Source organism: Macaca thibetana, chromosome 5, assembly GCF_024542745.1.
Source record: "Macaca thibetana thibetana isolate TM-01 chromosome 5, ASM2454274v1, whole genome shotgun sequence".
NCBI lineage: Eukaryota > Metazoa > Chordata > Mammalia > Primates > Cercopithecidae > Macaca > Macaca thibetana.
Window position 1 is genome coordinate 124,445,009 of NC_065582.1, and position 25,919 is coordinate 124,470,927.

The following is a 25,919-nucleotide window of genomic DNA, read 5'->3' on the forward strand; positions in this document are numbered from 1 at the left end:
GATTTGAACTGAACCCAGTGGTGTATGTAATCACATGACTATTTCTTTTCATTCACTCAAATAAGAAGTATGGCAAAAAGTTGCCACTTGGACATATTTAACCAAAAATTCAGAAGTAAGAAGTGAAACATTAAAAGAAAATTTCCAAATGTATTTTTTAAACTAGTCGATAGTACAAAAGTAAAAGGTTATAAGGTATCTTTTGTTATTAAATAATGATCTTTCTCTTGGTCTTGACTCAATTGTCAAAGAACTAGATTTTTCTCTAGTCGTTCAGAAAGGAAAGATCACAAAATTCCAGAAGTATTTCCTAGTAGAGGGATTTTGGTTGAATCAGGAATTCCAACATCTCTCCCAGGCATTCCTTTCCACTGGTCTTTCACCAGTGATGGTGATCGTGCTGCTTGCCAGGAACTATTGCACAATTCTTACCTCTTTACAGAAAGGGTACTTTAGCCTTATTCTTAGAAACCGAGGAGAACTTACTCCTATAAGCATCAAGTTTCCTAAGTTACCAAGTAGGGATCAAGAGTCCATGGGACTGGTGCTGGCAAAGCTTAAACTGTTAGTAACCATCTACACAGCAGGGAGAAGAGCAGGAGGCTACTCACGGTCAGGATGTTCATATGGCAACCAGTGGTGTTTGGTATTCTGGTATTCAAAGTGGGAGTTTCGCTGCTGACACTGCTGTGCTCTGAAGTCCTCAAAGTGTTTTTGGCATTCTTCTGTGTTACAAAGCTGGTACTCAAAATTAACACCAGGACAATCCTGACCACCATTGATGGGCCTAAAGAAAAGACAATACTTAAAAAGGCCTTTTGGCTTCTGTCTAGCAATTGAAGCTTGCAGACACAGTGCTTGAGGGCATAAAGCCAGAGTTTCTGGGCTGCCAGCACAAAGTGAATGAACTCATACTTCCTAATTTCAGTCCCTTTCCAAAAGCACCCTTCTCTCCCTGCTGGGTGGAAAAGTAAAACAAAACACAAAGCTCAACATAAATCAGCTTTTCAAATCATGTATTTTAAATGCATGGCAAAAGTGTATAAGAAAAAAAAAAGCATGTCTATTGAATCAATACAATGATATTTTTGCACTATGTATAAAACACATAGATGCAGCTCAAAGAAACTTTGGTCATTGCTTCATGACTCGCTTTCCTCATATGTAAAATGCAAATAATACTGTATCTTCCTTCGAGGAAAATTGTGAAGATTAAATGAGTTGACACTATTTAAAGCACTCCTAACAAACCCTGGCACATAATGAACTTTAGCTGATCTTTTAATTTTTATTGTCCTTGTTACTTCTAATACTACCATCATCTCTTCCTGTGAAGGCAGGTATGTGGCATCAGACAGTCTTACGAAAGACACGCTCAGAGCCATCCTGCTGCCAGAAACAGAGAGAAAAAGCTGCTCACATATTAAACCCTAGACAAGGAAGAATCCTCTAAATGTGATAATTCAGTTGTTTTTTTCTTCATAAAGATGGCTGAGCACACAATAGGGATTCAATAATTGTCGTCTGAGTGAATGAATGGATAACTTTCCCCCAACAGTCACCTGGCCTTCTATCACAATCTTTCTTTTGCCCTCCTCTGAAGCAATCACGTTCCACTCCCTGAAGAGAGTGAGTCTGTATGCTTGGTACTGCTCTTTCCTGGACACTCCCTTGCTTCTGGCAGTTGATCTCGCAGTGCCCATGCCCATGCCCTTAGGGCACAGTGACCTACTTTTTCCTTGTTCAGCTTCTTAATATTCCTGAACAGCAACTTCTTTACAAATATTCAATCTCCATTTGATCTTCTTATCTTCATCACTGACTGCTTGTCACAGGACTGATGAATGGAGATGTATCGAAAACACAGACTGGTTTATGAACCGTGAACAATTTCTTTTCCTGCCCTGTGTTTTACGTGCACTTTATAAAACAGAATACTAATAACATAATATTGAAGTATTTTCTGGTTTCTCCAAAAATAATAAGAATTACAAGGATATACTCACATGGGATTATTGCACTGGCGTGTTCTGAAACGAACACCAGTTCCACATGTCCGAGAACAGGAGCCGAATTTAGTCCATGACCCCCAATTGCCATCTTGTTTTTGCTGATTAGCATTCTTCCACATGCAATGACCCTTATAGCACCACTTAGGAAAATGACAAAGGGTAATTATTAAAATCATGCGCACACTAAAGCTGAAGTTGTTACACAAGAACCATCTAGTTAAAGGGCTTTGACTAGATGCTCTTTTTTCTTCCAGGTGGAGATGCATTTAAAATTATCCAAAAGCAATTGTATCATTAATATACCCTATCAAAGGGTAATTTAGACTTGTATTTTTCAAGTATAAAATTAAAATGGAAAAACAACATTCACTCAGACTAAATTTTTAAATAATACATTCACCAGTGAGCATCAAACATTATAATCAATAAGAACTCTTTGAGCACCCAGCTTGCACAGTTGGTAATATTTTACCCTGCATCTGTCACTACCTATCTCATAGCAGAATATTTTGAGGGCTATATGATCTTTTTAAAAGTGATAACATAAAATATGTCTTGACTTAGATAATAATATAACATGTCCAAAACCTATGCAGCTTTCAAAGCACTTTTATTTAACTTTTAAATTTTTTCATTCACAATGATTCTGAGAGATAGATGGGTCATATATATAATCATCACCAATTAGATGAGGAAAATTGAGGCCCAGAAAGGTTCATCAGTAGTAGCTGAAGGCCATCTGACCAAGAAGTAATTAAGTGGGGCTACCAGAACTCTAATACTATAGAGGCACCTAGCTTAGAGTGCCCTGCATACAGCAGGTGCTCAAGAGATGTTAGTCATTTTCCTCTCCAACATTTTGACTTACTTTTTCATACTACATACAATAAAAACATTTGTTAAAACTCAACTTTTATAAATTTCAATATAACACCAATATATTTAAGAAAGTTGGATGTTAAAAAGTTAATTATATAATTTTTATAAAGCAAAAATGAATCAACTCGTTATGCTCTTGTTTCTAGTCAGAAGTTTATGATATTGAATTTTCCCAAAGCAAAACATTGTATATAATGTGCTTTGCATAGTGCCTAATATAGTACAAATACTTAAAAAGACAGGTTTTATTATTAATAAGCATATAATCCTTGTCACAAGTACAGTTTATACACATTTGAAATTGAGCTTTGAAAGAACTAAACGCCATATAAATCTTCTGTACCAGGTTTTAGTCCTGCCTACAATTTCTTATTTCTAAACTAGTCAAAGGTCTTCAACTTGAGTTCTTAACATGCCTTTGTTTTGGGATCTTTGCCCTTATGAGTAGCGTAGCTTGGCACTAAGCCAATTTCTGAGCATTCAATCCTGACTACACAATTTGAGATTTAAAACCTCTGGGCATCCTTCCCTAAGGAACAAGGCCAAATCTTCTGTATAAGTTCACATGACTTTATTTCTGGGCAACTTTCACAAGGAATGGGATGCCAGCAGGTCAATCAGATCCCACTACCAGGGGGGCAGATGGTCTGCTGAGTTGCTTCTTCCTAGTCTGACAATAGTGGGCTGAATTGTAGTCCCAAAGATATCAAGTCTTAATCCCTGGAACCGGTAAATGTTAGCTTATTTGGAAAAAGGGTCTTTGCAAATGTGATCAACTTAAACATTTAAAAATGTATCCATGGGGTCCTAAATGCCATTACATGTATCCTTATAAGAGAGGGGTAGAGGGAGACTTGACCCACAAAATGAGGAAAAGGCAATGTGGCCACAGAAGCAGAAACTGGAGTGGTGTAGCTACAAAGCAAGAAATGTGGGGTGGCCACCAGACACTGGAAGAAGCAAAGAAAAGATTCTCAACTAGAGCCTCTCGAGGGAGAATGGCCCTGCCCACACATTGATTTCAGTTCATTGAAATTGATTTTTGACTTCTGGCCTCTAGAACTGTGAGGGAATAAATATCCATTGTTTCAAGCCACCAAGTTTGTGATAATTTGTTACCTTAGCCACAGGGATCTAGTATACTCTTTTAGTACATTACTATAATAAAACCTTGCATACTATGATTTTCACATAAAAATGACAGTGCAGCTGTATTCACCACTTTCCAGACCTTTAAAGATGATAATTATGCAACATGTTACATATTATATTTATTGTGTAAATAGATATACTCACTTTTCCAGCAGCACATTCAGTCCCATCAAGTGGAGGTCCCTTTTTAGTCTTACAAAAGTAGGGATTATCAGGATGGCTACACCATAGCTGTTTACATGGGTCAAAGGTTCGGAACTGGAAGATAGGTAATCAAATTCTCAGTGAACTCTCAGCTAGCATGACATGCACCAAAAATATATTCTATACAGTTTCTTCTGTCCTGTTTCTTGGATGTGTTTATTTCAAGTTAATAGCCAAAGTTGTGACATGTTAAAAAAAAAAAAACAAACTGCATAAGATTTTCAGGTAGAAAACACTTTTATTCTTCTTTTCTAAAATAACAATGATAAACAATGATTTGTCTGAGATTATCTGGTTGACTTTCAATGTTTTTTCTTGATGTTTCTATGTTTTGTTTTTCAAATAGACAATGTGGAAATTTTCTAAAGACTTAGTAATTATCATGAATATTGCAAATTTGAAAATATAATGGTTTGGCAGCTCTCAAGCTATCAAAATGTCTTTTCTTTATTTCTGTAGGTATGAGATAGATTATTGAATATAAATAATAAAAGGGCTGGGCGCAGTGGCTCATGCCTGTAATCCCAGCACTTTGGGAAGCTGAGATAGATGGATCACCTGAGGTCAGGAGTTTGAGACCAGCCTGGTCAACATGGTGAAACCCCGTCTCTACTAAAAATACAAAAAAATTGGCCAGGCATGTTGGTGCATGCCTATAATCCCCTGTATTTGGGAGGCTGGGGCAGAAGAATCGCTGGAACCCACGAGGTAGAGGTTGCAGTGAGCCAAGATTGCGCCACTGTACCCTCTAGCCTGAGTGACAGAACAAGACACCATCTCAAAATTATAATAATAATAATAATGATAATAATTAATACTTATAAATAGTTGACCAAAAGAAGAAAAAAATTGTCAAAGTTTCTGTGTAAGATAAAGTATTCCAGGTGCAACAAAATATCATAATACATTCATACGGTTTATGAAATATTTTCCATATATTTGATTCTCATACCAATCCATAGCTGAGAAATATGGGTTACAGGTTAGGGCTATAGTTATGGTTACAAGTAAGACAGTAACAGCACGAGACTAGAGTCTTGGTTTTCATACTCTTCAGAATGGTTTTTATTTTCCTAACACCCCACATTATAATGTCCAAATGTTTGTATAAGCAAACATGTATATTTGTGTGTGCTCTTTGCTTGTTTGCTCTTTTTCTCTCTAAATGTAAACATCTTACCAATCATTATCTAGATGTTTAAAAATATCAAACAACAGCTTATCCACATATCTATTGCCTATACTGCTAATTACCTAATACACCTTTATGTGCATAGAAATTTTTTTATTAGTACAAATTTTCAGATGTGGGTTTTTTGTTCTAATCCTTATTACCGAAGGTGGAAATTCTACTTTTCCATGACATTAAGTCAAAGCTTTAGAAAATTCTCCCATCTAAAACATTAATGCAAGTAATTAGGAGCTCACAGTGTATACTTTATAGACAGACCAAATGGTTGTATATAGAGGGCTTCAAACAGCAGATCAATTTCTTTCTAGCCCCATGAAATACTTATGTTCCTTGCTCTAACATACAAAGCTTGCTCCAACATAGAAAAAGTCTTTCTTTCTTTCTTTCTTTCCTTTTTTTTTTTTTAATGAACTACTAAAGACCAATATGGAAATTTAATGAAACATAACTCTAATGTGAATAGTTACAGGGAAGACTGGTTTTAATGGATTCCACTGAACATATATATGTGCCTTTCTTGTGTTAAGCACTTTAATTATATTATCAAATTTAATCCTCACACCAATCTTATCAGATAAATACTATCATTCTTCACATATTACACATGAGGAAAGTAGGCCAGAGAGATTAAATATAGTGCCCAAGGTTATACATTTAAAAAGCATCAGCTGGGTACAGTGGCTCACGCCTGTAATCCCAGCACTTTGGGAGGCCGAGGTGGGTGGATCACAAAGTCAGGAGTTTGAGATCAGCCTGGCCAATATAGTAAAACCCGTCTCTACTAAAAATACAAAAAAGTTAGCTGGGAGTGGTGGAGCACGCCTGTAATCCCAGCTACTCGGGAGGCTGAGGCAGGAGAATTGCTTGAACTCGGGAGGCGGAGGTTGCAGTGAGCCGAGATCGTGCCACTGCACTCCAGCCTGGGTGACAGAGCAAGAGTCTGTCTCAAAAAAAAAAAAAAAAAAAAAAAAGAAAGTATCAGATCCAGGACCTGACCCAAGGTCCTGACCTCCATGCTATGCCATATGATTCTTTTATTAGACTATACCAGCACAATCCTTCCCTATGGTCACACATACATGGAATTCTGCCATCAAGCTAAAGAAAAGCAATAAATCTAAGGCTTAACAGTCATCTTCTCTGAAAGTCACAAAAACCAGGGGGTGAAAAGAACGTGAAGATTCGAGCCTGGCAGCCTTGGTTTCAAAGTCCAGTTCCCCTGTTTACCAGTTGTGTGCCTTAAGCAAGTTGCTTAATCTCTAAGTCTTGGTTTTATCTTCTATAAAATAAAAGTACATCAGCTCTCTTCTAGTCTGTCATGAGAATTAAATAAGACAATACATTTAAAGCATGTAGCTGTAGCACATAGCAACACAATGAACACAAAATAATTGCTAGATATTATTATACTTGCACCAGTGAGTCTGCAAATCTCACCAAGCAGGAGCTACACAAACAGATTTCGAGATGCAACATCTGCATCAACTGGGAGCAACATACCGCAGTGCACATTTTATAGCCAACACCAAAGTCAAAACGACATTGCTCATCCATAGAGTAATTGATTCCAGGAAGTTCTGGGAGTTTAGGCCAATCATGATCAAAAGGGTCATCAAGGAGACAGTCATAGGAACTGTAGGAAGAAAAACATTGCATGTAGTTAAATGTTCATTAAAAAAAATCAGGTCCTGATTAAAAAAAAAAGTAGTCTTTGCTTATATACTTTAGAATTTCATCACAGATCATACAGCAATTTTGCAAAAACATATATTTAAGGTTTTGGTTTCGGTTCCATTTAGAAAAAGACTCTTTACCTGTATTCATGCCAGGAAAGTAAACCAAGCATGACTTAGGAGTTTAGTAGAGCCACGATTATTTGAGTCACTAATTAAACCACCACATGGTGTGGTAGGACACATCCTGACACCTATACTGTAGAGCACAGCTGGTACCATATGCAGGAACCACATGACCGTCCTCCCTGCAACCTCAAGTTTGACCATTATTCAAAGATTCTATAACAACTTACTAAAGGAAAATTACATTACAGTTAAAAATTTACTTATATTGTAGACTTATGGCTTCAAGTATTATGACTCCATGATAAAATTGTTGTGCCGAATCTTCTAAGTCATAAGAAAATGTTTATTATCAATAATAGTTTTCATTTACTAGGAATTTTGCTATGATCAAGTCCTAAGAGTCAGTTTTATGTCTGTAGGCTATAAAATAAATACTCTCATGACACGCAGCAGGGGACATACTGGATATATCTTTTCAATTCTTGACCACTGCATCGGGACCAGTGGTAACGATGGAATGCGGCTTGTACCAAGGGAGCCATGACACTTCCCATAGCAGTCTCATCACCACACCTGTTGCCTTGTCCATCGTGCTCCATTCCCAACCTAGAACACAAAAAGACCTCAGTGGTAAGAATCAGGGGCTACTGCCTTCACTTAATTTTGGTTTTGAAAATAAGCCCTGGGAAATAATGTATTTTTAAGTCAGCGTGGCTTTCTTGAAGAAGTCACAGAAACAGAAATTGACAGCAACCTGACAGAAATGCCTTTCTTATTCTATAGCTCTGAAAACCACAGGAGTGCCTCTGCAAGCCAGTCACTCATTTAGTTTCAGTGCATGACCTCTTCTCTGTTTGCAGTTCTTCACACTTGGCAAAAGACAAGAATTGCATGCTGGCATGCATTCTGCCCAAAGAGGAAACAATACTGGGAGAAGCAGGAAAGAAAAGATCATTTTTTGGCTTTATAGCTGTCAGCAGTGACTTACACATGGCCTGTTTCATGGGCTACTACAAAAGCAGATGAAAAACCATCCTCATGATTCAGGGTACAACTTCTCACTGGATGACACATGCCGGTGACTGGAGCATATCCTGTAGAGAATAACAATTACTTTTATTTTCATTTTATGAGAAGACTCATTAAGAATTACAACTGGACCTTTGCCTAGGGGAAAAAAACTAAAAGCCTTTCAGGAAACATGGGCAGCTTTATTTCCCTACTAGCATTGTGTCACATTCTCTTGGGAAAGCCACAGGTAACGGTCTCTAAAAAGATTCACTGTGTCTGCATTTTCTCCTTTCCTAAGGGAAGGAATGGCCCGGGGTTACCATTCTCTTCTGCCCACCAGCTAAGCCCTGTCTTTCTGTTTTAGTAAATGGTCCTTCATATCGTGGTACTGATGAAGGAAGCCAGAAATTCCATCAATGTTGAAAAGAAAATCATCAGTCTGCTTCTTCCAAAGTCCACATCAGAATTTATTAGATAAATGTAAGCTGACTTTGGAAGAAAGCTCTTTGGCAGCAGTCATTTCTCATGGCATCTCTTTTTTCATTCCAAACAGTTAGTGGAAATCACACTGCATTTTACAGCATCCCCTCCATGCCCCAAATGCACAATCACTATTTTAAAAGCAAGTATAATTTATGATGGTATTTAAGTGGCTTTTAGCATTGAGAACTCCACAGAAGTCACTGGAAGCATCAGAAAGAAAATGTATGCTTGGCCGGAGTGTGGTGGAAAGTGGTGGTGGAGAGCTGAACATTTGAACAGACTGCCTGATTTAGGATTGCTTTTTAAAAGTCATGACCTTAAGTGTTTCTTCTACATATTGATGGCAATACCTTGCATTCCAGCAGGTCCAAAGTCTTGCCTCGTTAAAAAAATTGCATGGTCATGGTGTTCAGAGTGGTTGAGATCAGATCTTTGTTGCTGGGACGCCCAGCGACACACATTCTCCAAGCTTCTGGATGGGTTTCCCCTTTCTATGAGGCTGATGGACTAAGAGAAAACAATATGTTAAAGCCACACATGACAATTTCCCAAAGGCTTTGTTTGATAATTTTCTCTGAAGTTGAATTTGAGATTAAAGTATTTAAACAATGATTCAATAATATTTAGGGCTTATTTTGATATTCACTGTGATTTATTAATTCTAAATGCCCATGAGGGGTATTTTAATAATAATTTTACCTGTGTGAAAGTCAAATAATGCCATTTATGAGAATGGTTTTGTTACGTTTGAGAGAGAATCTCACAATTTTACCTGTGGGAAAGTCAAGTGATACCATTTATGAGAATGGTTTTATTTTGTCTGAGACAGAATCTCACTCTCTCACCCAGGCTGAGGTGCAGTGGCATGATCTGAACTCACTGCAACCTCTGCCTCTCGGGTTTAAGCAATTCTCGTGCCTTAGCCTCCTAAGTAGCTGGGATTACAGGCGCCCACCATCATCCCTGCTATTCTTTTGTGTGTGTGTGTATGTGTGTGTGTGTGTATTTTTAGTAGAGATGGGGTTTCACCATGCTGGTCAGGCTGGTCTGAAACTCCTAACCTCAAATGATTTGCCTGCCTTGGCCTCCCAAAGTACAGGAATGTTTGATACTGCGATTTGCTATTGTGAGGCAACTTAATATTAACCATTTAGGTAATAATTTTAGTAGTCTAAATAATTCCTGGTTCAGCTTAGATTTGAGTTTCATAGAGGTAAGAACAAAAATATTGAGAAAGATTCTGGCATGTTTTTCCAGAGACGTGAATGTATAAAATATTAATTAAGATTTTTGTTTATTTTTTATGATCCAGAATTAATCAACATTTGGGGAGAATATGAATTCTTCCATGAGTTGGCAAGGCTGGTGAAATCTTAGTCTATGGAGAACCATCAAATTACATTAACTTTACACTAAAAAACAAAAAGAAAAACTCCCATTTTTTTAAACTTTACGCTACTGAAGAGGGGTGGACTCTTCCAGTTCTGATATAAGAAAAGAAGTTCGTTGAATGTTGCTACCATCACATTAGGGTCAGGAGTTAAAAGTTCAGGAGGAAAAGGGCCCAACCTTCAAGAACCCACTAGCCACACTTCTCAGAGTAGTTCTGATGAAATGAAATTTGAACTTGGAACCAAAAGTCAGTCCCTATTTGACTGACAGGCTGAATTTTGTTACAGTTCAGCAAATGTTATTACCAGTGTTTACATTCTTAATAAAATCAGCTGCCTTTTTAAATATACTGATCACATGCTTTTCCAAACAAATGCTTTAACCACCAATTGGAGGCTGTTATTTCCAGCTGGGGTTAACTCATATTCCTTGTTGGCAATATAAAGTAGGTCAGGCTTATGTGATAAAGGTCGATGACACTCTATCATTATAAAATGATACGTGGATGTTAACTATTTAATGAAATGCAAACACATGGATTTTTCCTATTTCCTAAATGTACAACTTCATTAGTATTTCATAATCAGGAGGATTAATTATGAGAGAGAGATGTGTAATTTTAAAAATCAAGGAAGTTGTTAAGCTAGTTGTTTCCCGTATGTTTCCTCCTTAAAGGAGCTAAAATCAATTATATTACATGAAATGCCTACTATGTGCATTTTTATCCAACTTTTGCTTTTGAAAAAATTAAAGTTCTTTTAAATGAAAAGCATTCACTGTGCACCTCACTCTTCTTAAGTGGAAAGATATATGTATATAAAACATTGTTTTTAGTGAATCAAACACTAAAGAAAAAAGATCTTTGTCTTTTTTCTTCAATGTACATTCCAAGCACCTAGAAAATATCTGCCACTTAGTAGGCATTCAATATAATTGCTTCTAATGAATAAATGAAACACACACTCGATGATAACATTAGGCTAAGGAAATTCTCTCTCCTCATAACAGTATCCATTCTTTCCATTCATAAGTCACACCTAAAGTCAGGGTAATTGCCTACATCTTTAGACAGAAATAAATAAGCAAATGGAAGCCGCACAAAAATCATTCATCATCTGCTCAAATTTGGAAGTCTCCACTCACGTGGCAGTTTCTTCTCCTCAATTTCAAGCAACTAGGGGTTTATGTGGAATATATCTACGCCTTAAGTTAGATGTAGCTTGAACAATTTAGTCTTCTATTTGCTAACCTAGTCCCTAATGTTTACAATTCATTTTTTAAGACATTTTACCTTTGCATATCCCAGCATTATCATGCGCACCAGGACCACATTTATATGCACTCCGAGGGACTCATCATGGTAAATTTCATTCACCTAGAAACAAAAAAAGATAATTGCTAAAAGAAAGGAAACACTGAAGATTTCATGAGATGTACATATAAGCTGTGTAATCTCCACAAATAGGTAAGTAAATTGCTATTTTTAAATTGAGTTTAATAGCTGAACCCTGAAATGTAGTCATTTACTTTTGGCTTTGGAACAATCTTTGGATATGTAAATTGCTAATTCTGTAAACTCCACAGTAATATGAACGTACAGGATATGCTCAAAAGGGTCTTGTTATACTAGTGTGGTGTTAGAAGGAGTCTACGTGTGATGTAATCCAAATATAACATTAGCCAAAAGCAACCACAGGAAGGTGACTTTGGCAAATCATTTGCTAGCCTGTGAGTTGCCCGCAACCACAGTAAAGGAAAACAGCAAGCATTTGCCTACTGGGGTGCCTCTGTGACAACTAGGGGTGCTACGTCTGGTTGAGAGATCCAATGGCTATGGGGTCTGTGTGCAGGAGCTGTGGTAGTGTATCTGAGAGCCAGCTAGCAAGTGGGGCAGCTGAGGCAACGACTGCTTGAAAGTGCTACAAGATAGAAATCCTCCAATATTTAAGTTACTAAGGAGACTCTACTAGTACCTATCAGATGAATGTCAGCCCTGGATGCAACTCTGAGTCACTGCTTTTTGTTTAATTTTGAAAAATTAGGCTGAAATTTCTTTTCTTTTTTTTTTTTTTCTGAGATGGAGTCTTGCTCTGTTGCCCAGGCTGGAGTGCCGTGGTGCGATCTCAGCTCACTGAAATTTCTAAAAGTGACTCGGTATACTGTAAAATCATAGATGTTGGAATAAGTGCAATCTCAGAGGTCGCAGTCCAACTCTGTTTTATATAGATGAGGAAAATAAAGCCTGTAGAAATTAACTGACATGCAAAACACACAGTGAGCTATTGGCAGATATGAATCTGAAGTGAACTGTAACTGTATCTTCTCATTAAGCTAGTGCAAAATTAGTGCAAATAAAAAATACTTAGCAACATGGCAAATGTTAGCAGGAAGGAGAAAGGTGGAGTTATCAGGCTAGAATGCAAAGTTCTTGGCTGTTTCCAAAAACAACGACTTGACACTTGTTAAAAAGACTAAAAGAGGGATGAAAAACTAACTGCAACTCAGCTTCAGATCCGGGAGATTTGAACAGTAGGCACAGAAATCTGAAACCTGCACAGAAAAGATAGGCATAATCTCATAGAGAGTGGCTTTAAAAATAAATATAACTCAAGAATGACTGAAGAATGCTCTAAAACAAGAAACTCACAAATCATAGTATTTTGATTTGCCACACAGACCAGGAAGATTCAACTGAATTGTTTCAAGAATCCAATGTGACTGCACAGAAAACCTTAAAAAAATCAGGGTCTTGAATGTAGACTGAAAGCACACTTATTGAATTTGTAGAAGTCACAAACAAGAAAAGAACAGCAAAGGTGGAAGTAAAAAATCTGGCTAAGCTAGAATATGCTAGAGATAACAAAGTATAACTTAAAAAGAAAAGATGTAAAGTTCTTTTAAGTGGAAAAATGCATGCATATATACACACATACATTTATACATATATACACATGCATGTGCACACACACACATACTCACATACATAGAATGGTAAGACTCAATTTAATACCTGCACAAGATAAGCCAAGCTGTGGAAAAAAATCTGCAATACACACTTGGATTGTGTAAGTGTGCAGGCAGATAGCTCATGCCCAAGTTGTCCCACTCTAGGCTACAGAAAACCTGAAGTATTGAGTGCATTTTTGTGGGCTGTCTTATGACAGAGGTGCTTGACAAAACATGAATATATCATGAGAAGAGCTAACAGCAAGGAGGTCAGAAAATGTGTCTTATAAAGAAGAGTTGGGGAGACATAATGGTTAAAAGCCTGAATGCCCCACATTAATAGTCTCAGATAAATCCTGGTTCAACCCCTCACTGCTTGTGAGACCTTTATTATTCTGAGTCTCAATAAAGTGGACATAATAAAAATAATATCTCATAGGGTTAGGGTGAGAATTAACTCATGCAAACAAATTGCTCAAAAATTTTATGAGTGAGAGGGAGGAAGGGGTTTTTAAGGATATTAGAATATGAGAAGTGGAAAAGAAAAACATAGAAGAATTAATAGCCTTCATATGGAAGGCTATTTTCTATATCTATAGAAAATAAAACTTAAAACCATTCACATTATTAAAGGGGTGAATTTCAGCTTAATATAAAGAAAAAGTGAATGTTAGACCAAAGCTGTTGTTTCTTATGTGCTTTTTAGTCATGGGCTGATTCTCTTATCTTACGCCACACTTCATGCTGCCTAATTGAAAAGTGAATCAACTCTTCCACCCCTCCTCTTCTGGATTCATTATCTGATAACATATTCCTAACTTTATAGTTGCAATAAAAGTTAAAAGTCAACAGCCAGGCCTGTCACCAACACATTCATTCAGAGACTCATGTCTATCCCAAGAGGCTTCTTGTAAGGCAGCTGTTTCAAATTAGAAACATGGCTTTGCACACCACGTTATACCATGTACTTAGTTTAACGAAGTTGAAAGGTAAAATGCACTTGATGTTAAAATAAGGTTGAACAATGTTAGTAAATAAACAAAACTAGATAATAAAACAAAACTAAAGAAAAGGAGACAGAAAGAGTGAATTAATTTCTGGAGAAGGAGAAGTAAGAAAGGGTAGGAGGCACTTAAGCCAATGCACATAACAGTGACAGCTACACTGTAACATATGTAATACATCAATGCTATAGGAAGCTCCTACATCAGAAAGTCTTAGAATAATAAAATGAAGGAAAGACGGGAATAATGACAAATAGCTTGTCATATTTGAGTTAGTATAAAATGTACATATGGTCATCCTAAATTAGTAAATTCATTTGTACTTAGTGAATTATAAATTAACAGTGTCAAGAAAGTACAATGGACAAAATTATTAATCTCAATAGCAAATATGATATTATAAAATGAATAAAAGAGTATTTTTAAAATTCAGATTTACCATTCACCAAAATAAAAGTATTACTTAACAAAAGTCACTATTATGCCAGGCTAACTGGAAAACAGGGTGACCCAGTAGAAACCAAAATCAGTCTAAGAATGTTCTGAGTCAGCATGCATTTTGAGATTCACAAAATATGCATAAATTATCACAGGTAGAAATAATCAAATACAAGGGAATCATATTTTTACATAGCACAAAGTATTCTTTCAATGTGGCAAATAACCAGCTGTCTATACTGTACAAAGCACTGTATCTTATTATTTTGATTTTCAAGGTTTAAAAAAGTTCCTCCATATTATTCACTTCTAAAATATATTTAATAATTTGACTGCTTTTCATCTTGCCAGGCCCTATCGATTCCTGAGATGTACTGTTTTTATATTCTGAAATACATGGAGTATGACAAGAGTTGGAGAAATAATATAGCACCATATTATTAGATATTCAAAACCCTGGGTTCTGTTCCCAGCTTGGCCATGAATAAACTGAGTGATCTTTGGTTGGTCATTTAACCTGAGTCTTGCTTTTCTTGTTGACAAACTCTAATTTTACCTGCTTTGTCTGTTTCACAGTGTTGTTGCTCAAAACAAGCAAGATGCCATATAACTACACTCAGCAAAATACAAAGTACTTGAGCACCTATCCCCCATCCATGCACAAAGTTTAAAAAAAATTGTGAGTGTATTTTCATAATCTACCTGAAAAGCTCAAGAAAAACAATTGCCCTAATCATAGTTTTTACTGAAAGGGACCTCAAGATTCTTCTATTTGAAATTTGTTAAATCTCAATCTCATTGAAATATCTAGTTTAAATTATCAAGAAAATTATTGGGAAAAATCATTTAAAAGCTATTTCCAGCAGATGGCAGTATGCATGCTTCAGAGGGGCAAAGGACAAGCTGCTTCATACACCTGAATGTGCTTACATACCAGTCAGTATGTCAGTGTTTTCCTATATTTACACATAAATGAAACAATCTCCTTGAAATTAAATAAGAATCGTAAAACATTATAACCTGAGAAAAATGCTACGTTTTAAATGTTTACTCATTTGACTCTAAAGAGCAAAGAAAAATATTGGAAAAAATCATTATTTAGACTTTTTTAAATGTCATCTGATTACAAAATTACATAAGAGGCATAAGGAAATTCTCATGATCTGGCTGTTTTTAACACTCGAATAATATAGAGAAATAACTAAAAGGATATACTAAATTAGCAATTTGAATCTGTCAAGATGGGCTAAATTCTTATTAGGAAATACTTAATAATTCTAAATAATTTCTTATTTATTAAGAAAGTAATTTTACAACTTTCAGTGAAAAGGAAAGTAACTTTTCTGAAGTAAAAGCAAAATCAACAAAAAGAACAGCTAATAATACAGAGAGCTTATCAGCTTCCAGACACTGTATTAAACACTTTACCTATACTAATTCAAGTAATCCTTGAAATAACTTTAGAGATATTAACTCCATTTTACAAGTGCAAAAGCTCAACATATATTAGAGAGCTCAGAATCCTATAACAGACAGACGTTCTCATTGCCCAGAGAAGTTAAGTAACGTGCCTGAGATCACACAATTAGTACACAAGCAAGGGATAAAAATGAGCAGTCTGACTTCAGAGTCATAGCTATACCCATTTTGCTGTACTTCCACAGACCTGCAGGCCGCAACACTGTCATTATGCATAGGATGTGGTTTTAAAATCATCAATAGTAATTCTCAACCTTTGAGTTTAACAATATTGTGTGGAAACATATTGAGAAAGAGAATGTAAAATTTGCAGCTTCTTTTCATAATCTTCCTTATGTAAATTTTAAGCAAATGAGGAGTCAGAGTTTAAATTTAATATAAATAGGATTTATTGATGACCAGTATGAGAGTATTCCACAAAATATTGAGAAGAAATAAAGAGGAGCTAGAGAAGAAAAATGAAACAAGAAAAGAAATCAAAGGTGAAATGTACAACCAGTGTTTTGGATTGCAAGAAAAGCAGTAAGCATAAACATTCTAAATGATGTATTTGACACTGCATAATGCAAACCAAAGTACATCTACAAAAAAAAACTGAGTATCTTTTCATCATGTGAGCCAACCTATTGGACCATGGGTAGATTTTCTGTGAGGTGTTCAGGGTTGAGCCTAGAGTCTTTATTAAATTACCTGAAAGAAGGGGTGAACAGAACATTAATTCAATTTTCAGATGACCTGATGTTGGAAGAGTTTGTCAATGATGTGAGGGAGGAAAAGGTAAAATCAAATCAAGTATTCCTTTCCTTGAAATGAAAATTCCTTCCAGGTTTGTTCCCGGACAGGACAAATTCTCCCAGGACATTTCGCTGGCAGGACAATCTGACCTGCTTTGTCTGACTAGCTGATGAACAGCTTTGTCTGTCTGGCTTCAACAAAGCAATACTCATTTTTTGTTCAGATGGGTGGATTAGGTCTTGAAAGGCTGGATAGCTTAGCAGTGGAGAGCATGAGCTCTGCGTTAGACTGCCTGGATTCAATCTTAGTTGTGTGATGCTGGGCATGTTATTTGTCTCTGTGCCTCAGTTTCCTCACCTGTAAACTGGGATAATTACAGTATTATCCTCATAGGATTGTTGAAAGGAATAAATGAGTTCATATATGTTCAGTACTTGATGCTTGGCCCTTGCAAGTACAAAAAAATAGCTATAATTATTGCTATTATTCATATAGAAGCAAATAAACACCACATATATACAAAATTTTTTTTAAAAGAGACTTTTGGTTAACTGAAAGTAAACAAGTACTGACAAGATAGCCTAAATGATTCTGGCTAGATATAAAAGAATTCTGAAATGGACTGAGAAAAATACTACTCTGTCCACAACTATCTCTTACGTAGGTAAACGTTCCAAATTCATACCTGGTTGGATTCTCAGCCCCATACTCAATACTCCTTTTCCTCAGAATACAGAGGTGTCTTCCAATCTGCCAACTCTTCCCTCATCTCCAATCTCATATTAATAATAACTACTGTTTATTGATACTCTTATCAAATATTTATTGAACAGTTGCTATGTGCCCAAATGTTCTAGGGGTGGAGAATGGAATAGTCAATATCTTTGACTCTCTGCTCTTATGAAGCATATATTCTATTGGGTAAAACAGCCTATAGGCATGAAAAAAATGAATGCAAAAAGACATGCAGGCAATGTCATTTGAAATGGGAATAGGTGTAATGAAGAAAACAAATATATGAGTGACAAGATAGAGGAGGACAAGAGGAGGTGAAGATTGGTTACTATTTGGGATTGGGTAGTCAGGAAAGGGAGAACCATGGACAGGAAGGAATAATTGTGTGACTGTTTAGGGAAAAAACAATCTAGGCAAAGGGAAGAGCAAGTGCAAAAGCTCAACATATATTAGAGAGCTCAGAATCCTATAGAGGACAGACATTCTCATTGCTACTTTATAAAGAGACTGAGACCCAGAGAGGACACGCAGTGTTTTCCTCAAATGATTAGCAAAGCTCTCAAGTCTATATGATATCAGTGCCTGTTCTCTTTTCGCAAATACCTTGCTCTATGCTGTGTTTTTTTGTTGTTGTTGCTGTTTTGTCATGGTGGAAGCACTGAGTCTCTAGACAGTCACTCCAAAAATCCCCTCCATGCCCCTTGTTTAATTGCTTCCTCCCTAGGGATAGTAATATTCTCAACTTTCTTTCATGAAAAAAAAAAAAAAAAAAAAAAAAAAAACCTATCTACAATGTTCTGTGGGATGTGGTACTGTTTACCATGATATTCTTCAATGACACTATTCCGTTTCTTTAGCATGATTAGCTCTACTTTCTTTGCCTAACCTTTACATGTCAGTGTTGCTCAAGGTTTGTTTGTTTGTTTTTTGACTGTTCTCTTGATACCTGTTTCCCCTGCAATATTCTCTTCATTGCTCTTTCTTCAACCAATACCTATAGGCTGATAAATTCAAAACTTTGCTTTTTTGTTTTGTTTTGCTTTGTTTGTTTGTTTCTTTTGAGATGAAATTTCACTCTTTTTGCCCAGGTTGGAGTACAATGGCGTCATCTCGGCTCACTGCAACCTCTGCCTCCTGGGTTCAAGCAATTCTCCTGCCCCAGCCTCCTGAGTAGCTAGGATTACAGGTGCACATCACCACACCTGGCTAATTTTTGTATTTTTGGTAGCGATGGGGTTTCACCATGTTGGCCAGGTTGGTCTCGAACTCCTGACCTCAGGTAATCCGCCCACCTTGGCCTCCCAAAGTGCTGGGATTGCGGGCATGAGCCACCATGCCTGGCCCCAAACTTTTATATATCTAACAGTGATTCATCTCTCTCATGCGTGAGGGCCATCGGGTCAACTCTAGTAACAGGACTATCTATTTAGAAGTATACCTGGATACCTGATAGCACACCCATCTTGTCTCTAAAACCTGTTCTTCTCTTCTAAAAATTTTATCCCAATTACAGACTAAATCATCCTTGGTTCCTTCTTCTTCTTCTTCAAGTATTAGAGTCATTGTACTACCAAGTACTGCAGACATCTCTCAAACCTGTCCAACTCCACACCCAGCAGCTTAGTAACCATCCAGCTCATGCAGACTGTTGCAATAACTGGTTAAAACTTTTGTAAATATTTTGTATGTAGGTGATTTGGGAACATTTTAGTAGCTCTCCAGAAAGGAAGATTGTAAGGGTCGATGGTTGTTTTCAATAAACGTGAGTCTTTCCTTTTATGTGAATTATGTTTTACTTCATTTAAGTATCAAAGGAGCTTTGGAAAGCCCAAGAATAGGTAGTCAGCTGTGAGGCCCTACAGACTCTTGTGTCCTTTGTAACAGTGGACACATACCAAAAGCCCAGGTAGAATTGTTTACCTTTCCTCAAGATTGAGAAAGATGGGTTAGCACAGGACGCTATAAACTTTTTCTGTGTTTTACAACCCGGGAAAATATAAAGGCTGGAACAAAGTAAGGAAGGATAAGGTCAGTCTGATATCTGTAACCTAAGAAACAAGGATGTGTGAATTTCAGGAAGGGAATTTGAGGCTGCAAAAGCAAATGGGGGAAAGGAAGAAGAAACTGAGATGTTTCAGTAAAAATCTAAGGGACCTCTTAATCGGCAATACTGTGCGGATGTTGTGTTATGTTAAGGTAGCATGTGATGTGGGGACTTACTTCTAGAGTGATAGATTCAGGATATTCCTGGGAAGGTGAGTATGTTTTTATAAAAGGCAGCTGAAGCGACTTGTGCTTGCTGCAATCTGTCTCTGTGATCTGGTATGTTCAATCCACATCGGGGAAATTAAGACAGTTTGTTGAGGGAGGGAAGTATAGTGTACATAACAAGGAGTATGGACCTAGATAGACATTATGAACTTAGAAACTATGTGCCTGTGTTCACAGCATAGTGTCTAACAGAGTCTCTCTCCTCCAAATAATTCTAATAATGCATCTCTTTCTAAAACACGGACTGATCAAGTCACTAATCTTCTTAAAAACCCTTTATGACTCTTCTTTGACAAGATGAAATTCAAACTACTTAGTATGGCACTTATTATTTTCTAAAGTTAGCCACAGCTTCTCTTTCCAGTCTCCTCATCTGCCATCTCCCCTAAATAGGTTTTAATTTTACCATGCAGCCAATCTAGAGTGGCTCCAAAGACTCCATGAACTAATACTTTTAGTATCTTGTTACAAGCTGCTCCCCATCTTCCAAGAACCTCTCTCCCCTTTTTCTAGCAGGAAAATGCCAATTGAGTTGGAAAAGTCCAACTCAAATGACATGTCCTCTTATGAAGATTTCAATGGCCACTGGCATTATTTGCCAAACCATATCCTCTCTTTTTCAATTCATGTTTACATAGTACTTTGCAACTGAATCTCTTGAAGATTAATATATTTTATAGATCTCTATCACATTGTATTATCATTTGTTGATTGGTTAATTTTACCTGCTACAATTAGCTCCTTGTAGAAAGGAGCTATGTTTTATTAATTTTTGTCTCCCAATAATTTAGTAGGACCTTGCCTATGGTAGGTTATATGTGCTAGGTGAATAAATGCCTAGAGGACTGATTTGAATTCAAATGTAAGAAATGGATTATTGATAATGACTCAGAACAGAAAACTGCTACATGATATGCTAAGGTTGCATGAATATGTATACTTTCCAGGTAAATCTGCATTGCACTCACATTCAATGTTTTCAGAAAAAGTTAAAAAATCAAAAGTAGTGTATTTATATAACCATAGTTAAGTAACCAGTAACCACATATATTTGCTGCTAACTCTTGAATAAGTCCATTAATACTTTTTAAGGGCCAGGGTACTTCTGTGGAGTTTATATTTTCTTTACAAATATTGGTTAGGGAAGCTTGCCCTATTCAGATAACACATTTATGCTGGTTCACTGTCCATCGTAAATAGCTAATTTCAATATACAAAGAAATTGATGAATTCACTCAATAATTTATAATTTCTTAGAAGTCCAAGACTGTTTCTTTGTACTGGGAGGCACTCTTTTAAATGAACTGCTTTCTTATCATTTAATAAATCCTGAGATTAAGGCATAAATTCTATTATTTACAGGACTCTAAAAACGTTAATAGGCACATTAGACCCAGGAGACCATTTCATAGATCTTAGCAAATAAAAAAAGATACCTTTAACCTGTCACAGACAGCAGAGTGTTGCTGATGGAAAATACCTGGCACATTGAAAGAAAACAACCTACCCTCTTAACTATAAAAATCTGCCTCATCATCCTGTTAGAATCTTAAACAAGATTGCTAGCTGGTTTGATTCAATCAGGTAACTAACTGAATTCTCATTTCAAAGACTTGAGTTGTATGACAAGACACAGAAACAGATAAAGGAATCAGAGTTTTATCTAGCAAGAGATATATAAAATGACTCAACTTTGTAATGAGAGGCAGTGAAGTTTGGGGAGGAAGAGCTTCAGGCTCAGAAGGCAGATATAGATCTGGGCTCAGGTCCTGACTCTGCCATATTAGCTGTCTGACCCTGGGAACATCACCTAACTTCTTTCAGCTTCAATCTCTTTATTTGTAAACTGGGACTAAGGCCGAATGCATTCTAGAGTTGGAAAGTATTAAATAATTTATGTAAAGTATTTATCAGAGTTTCAGGCACAAAGAACTAAAATGTTAGTAGTATTATCCTTCACTGTTAACATTAAATCTTTATTTTGAATCTAGATGCAAAACTAGATGATTTCAAGTACCTTCAAAGATTTCATCACTAACCTTAATTCTCCACAATCTATTTTCTTCATTGACCAACTCATTCACATAAATGGAACCATTAACAAACAGAATGTTCAAGCCCAAAAAAGTATAAATTATGGTAGATTCATCTCTTTCCCTCAGCCCATGGATTCAATAACAAATTCTACTGATTTTACCGTAAACCACCTATTATTACTGCAATCCTCATTGTCTAATAAACCATCCTCTCTCGTCTAGACATTTATACTCACTTTCCAGTTGGGTCTGTCTTCATTGTCTGTAGGCCTCTCCAATTTTTCTTTACAAGACCGAGAGAAGCAGGAACCGACCCTCAAAGGCTTTTATTTTGTACTTAATACTGCATTCAAGCTCCTCCCATGACCTGAAAGATGCTTGCCTTCTTCTCCTAGCTCTGCCTGACTCCTACACACTAAACTTGAGCCACGATGACCTTCTTTTAGTTACTAAAACACATGCCCTTATTAAATGGCTGGATCTTTTACATTAAGTCTCAATTTAATAATCAGTTCCTGAAAGAAGGTTTTCTTAATCAAAATGTCTATGTATAACCTCTATCACCCATTTGCTCTGTTATTCTCTTTCCCGGCAAACTGTCAGTTCCTTGCATAGTTTTTATGTAATCTATGATGTAATTATTTGATTTCTCCACCAGTCTATAATCTCGCTGAGATCAAGAAATAAGCTTATTTTGTGTTAACCACCATATACCTGGTATATAGCATTAAAATATTTATTAAAAGGCTGAATCAATCAAAATTTTATTGCATGTCTACCACACGGCAGACACTTTTTGATATAATTATGAGGCTTAATAATATACAGTAACTGTACTCAAGGAACAATCAACCTATTAGAGAACTGCTCCTGTTGAGGTTTGGGTTGATAATTATGGACCATGTCAGGAAATTAAAACTTTAAAAACTCTACTCTCTTGAAGCTTGGTGAAGGATTCAGGCAAGCTCCAAGAGGGTCAACAATTTTTTATCATGCTTATTGGAATATTCCCAATACCTAAAATAGGCCTTGCACATGGCAGACGATGCGTCAATATTTATAGCATGAGACATGCCCCAGAGCTGAGAACCACTTTCCCAGCAAATCAACCATGTTACAAGATAGCAAAACTATAAACATTTCTTAATATAACAAGATATGATATGGAATCCTAAGAAAGGCTTAACATATATGACAAATCTCTTATTTGAAACATTAAAACATTGGATATGTTCATATCCATGTGTTTCTTCTTCATATAGGAAGCTTGGTGAAATGTCAAGATCTACAAAATAGAAAGAGGTTAAACAAAAGCAGATGGAAGACATCTGATTATTCTCTCCACGGCTTCATAAAGGTGTGGGGATGAGTTAGAGGGTCTCCTTCCTTTCTTGGGAAGTTATATCGAAATCATCTAGGGCCTGCTCAAACTTGTTCACTTGACCCTCAAGCCTCCAGAGAAAAGTGTTAACATAGTGAGCTACCTTTCCTGTATCCAAACATTTGCATGGCAACAGCTACAGAATTTTACCTCATTCACACGCACAGTCATCACTGTCATTAGGAAATACGGCCCTGAAATAGATTAAATATATTTGTATCCAAAAGGTGAACAACTTGCATGGCTAATTTAAAACAGCAGATAAACCAAAGAAATTTAACATTACTGCTGACATATAATAGTAAATATTGTGTTTTAAGTGTTCTCATTATGCTTAAATTATGATTGAGTTAAAATTAAAAATAACTTAAACATTCTAGGCCAGTTTCTCTTCCCAGTAACACTGTCTTTTTTTAATGATTAGCTTTACAACCTTATCATTACTTGAGACTGTTTTATGAACTGTAAATAATTTTTTAAAATTTAGCTAAATTTTATTAACATTTTAAAAGTCTCCATTTCCTCTGAAAAATTGTAATAATTTCCATCTTGCAATATAGTGGGAAAGAATATATGATACACAATAATTGATAATTTATTTCTTAAACACTGCTCCCATTATATCGTTGCATTTGCCAGCTATTTCCTCTTGTTTTGAGTCCAAAATTTCTGACTCCCTCCCAAGACTGTTCCTGATCTACCTCTACATTATTTATATACATTTGTTCTTCTTTCATTAAATATACATTTAACACTTAATACACGAGCTCTTTTCAATAAAAGCATGACACAACAAATATAACCTTCTCTTTAAAAGGGAGTCCCGTTTAAATTAAGGTGATAACTCTGAAGCAAATTACTTGGACCTAAAAGTATTCCCTTAATTCAGGAACTACCATCTGGGTTCTGATATGGAAATGAAATTGACAACCAGGTAAAGGGAAGAGCACATCTGCTGAGTAGTCAACCAAGGCAAAGTTGACAAACAATTTTAAAGGACAGCAAGATCTTTTCTCTACCATAGGGATACGTTTCATCCTAATCAATGCAGAAAGATAGAACTGTTTTTGCTGTTAGTTTTCTTCTACAGTTTCTCTCCAGGACCCTATCTGATATTTCATCTAAGTCTCTATGTCTATGTAGGCTTCAAGCCTGGTGAGTCATAATTATAAATGACCATGAGAAATCATAAAGCATGGCCAGCACAGGAGATAGTTATTTGAACATTGTTAGAAAAAAACTGAATGTTCCTGGTCTTGAATTTCCATGAGTTAGCTTCATTAGGGTATCATTGTCGGTTTCTCTTTCTGCTTCTCATTCTCATTTGATGATGAATTACAGGAAAAGGAAAGAGCCCGCTCAGGTCAGTATTTTGGGTCTGACAGGCTACAACAAGGCAGTGAGTATGGAGGAGAGGGAAGACTTCAGTCTTCTGTCTGTCTTGGCTAAAGCTGTCCACCTGACACCAGAGGGAAAACCTGAAATTATCCAGTTGGAGAGTGATGGGAGTTGGGAATAAGACTAATTTAGAACAAGGTTTCTAAATCTCAGCACTGTTGACATTTTGGGCCAGATAATTAAAAATTCTACGCTGTGTAGGGCTGTCTGTTGCGCTGTAGGATGCTGAGCAGCATCCGAGGCCTCTCTCACTATTAGCAGTAGCATTCCCCTCCACCCCTTCCCCAACCACCAGTGATAACAATAAAAAAAAAAGTCTACAGACATGGCCAATGTCCCTGGGAACTGACATGGACACAAATGTATCTTCAGTTGAGAACCTGATTTAGAATAATGAAAACTTTGTGACTATATACTTAAGTATATGCAACTGTATGTGCAATTCAGTTCTCATTATTAATAAAACTATTTCATTCTTCATCTGTGTGATTTCCATGTCTTTCAGTTGGTCATGAAGTTGGAGAGGGAAGGGGACAAGTGTTATTCTCACCTCTCCAAATCTCTTACCAATACTAATTACTTAAAATGCAATTAATATATTAAGTTTAAAAAAATTATTTTCTCTCTCATAGCTCCATTCTCTGATACTCTATTTATTTTAGAATAATTTGTATTTGAGACAGAATCTTAGCCTATTATCCATTTTTTTAATAGATTTAAGAACAAAAGTCTTCTTGACTGTTTTTAAAACATAAAATGCATCACTTTGTTATTCCTTTGACACTCTCAAAATCATACTTACTACTTACTGTCTGGTGAATATACTGTAGCCATTCCTACATAGAAACCCTTCACATTTTCACATGTCCTTCAAAAAACACAAACAAGGCGAACAAAAAACAACAAAAATAGGAAAAGAAATCTCTAAAAGCAGTTTAACTCCTAACTTCTTGATGAATTACATAACTAATAAACTTGTTGAATCTTTCAAGTTTATATAATGATGAAAACTAAGTCCCAGAAAGAGACATGATTTGTCTAAGGTCACAAAGCCAACTAGTAGTATGACTAAAACTAAAGCCTTACCCTCCTAAATTCCAATTTAATAATTTTATCATTTAATGATTGGATAACTATGGTCACATCTCCATTTTCTAAAGTGTTATAGCATTTATGATATACTGCCTATAATATGACTTAATAATAGCATAACTTTTATTGTTTAGGTTCTTTTTCCTTCTAATTTTCCCATGTATTTATTTTTTCTCCTCTAATAGTTATAAGTTCTATGAGGACAAGAAACATATAAAAATTTCTGTTGCATTACTCCAAAAGCCTTCTTATTAGGCACATTTGCGGGCCAAATAAG

The 25,919-nt window shown here is 36.2% G+C and overlaps 1 protein-coding gene across 1 annotated transcript in view; it reads right to left on the reverse strand.

Annotated features, from left to right (window-relative positions):
- The window catches only part of ADAMTS3 (ADAM metallopeptidase with thrombospondin type 1 motif 3), a 288,720-nt gene that overhangs the window by 30,213 nt on the left and 232,588 nt on the right, over window positions 1-25,919 (reverse strand). The window contains exons 6-13 of the mRNA XM_050792451.1: window positions 11,419-11,502; window positions 9,086-9,242; window positions 8,230-8,335; window positions 7,704-7,847; window positions 6,940-7,072; window positions 4,188-4,301; window positions 2,007-2,152; window positions 612-787 (exon numbers count right to left, since the gene is read on the reverse strand). Coding sequence (XP_050648408.1) covers window positions 612-787; window positions 2,007-2,152; window positions 4,188-4,301; window positions 6,940-7,072; window positions 7,704-7,847; window positions 8,230-8,335; window positions 9,086-9,242; window positions 11,419-11,502 — 1,060 coding nt within the window. The remainder of the gene's footprint in view (window positions 1-611; window positions 788-2,006; window positions 2,153-4,187; window positions 4,302-6,939; window positions 7,073-7,703; window positions 7,848-8,229; window positions 8,336-9,085; window positions 9,243-11,418; window positions 11,503-25,919) is intronic.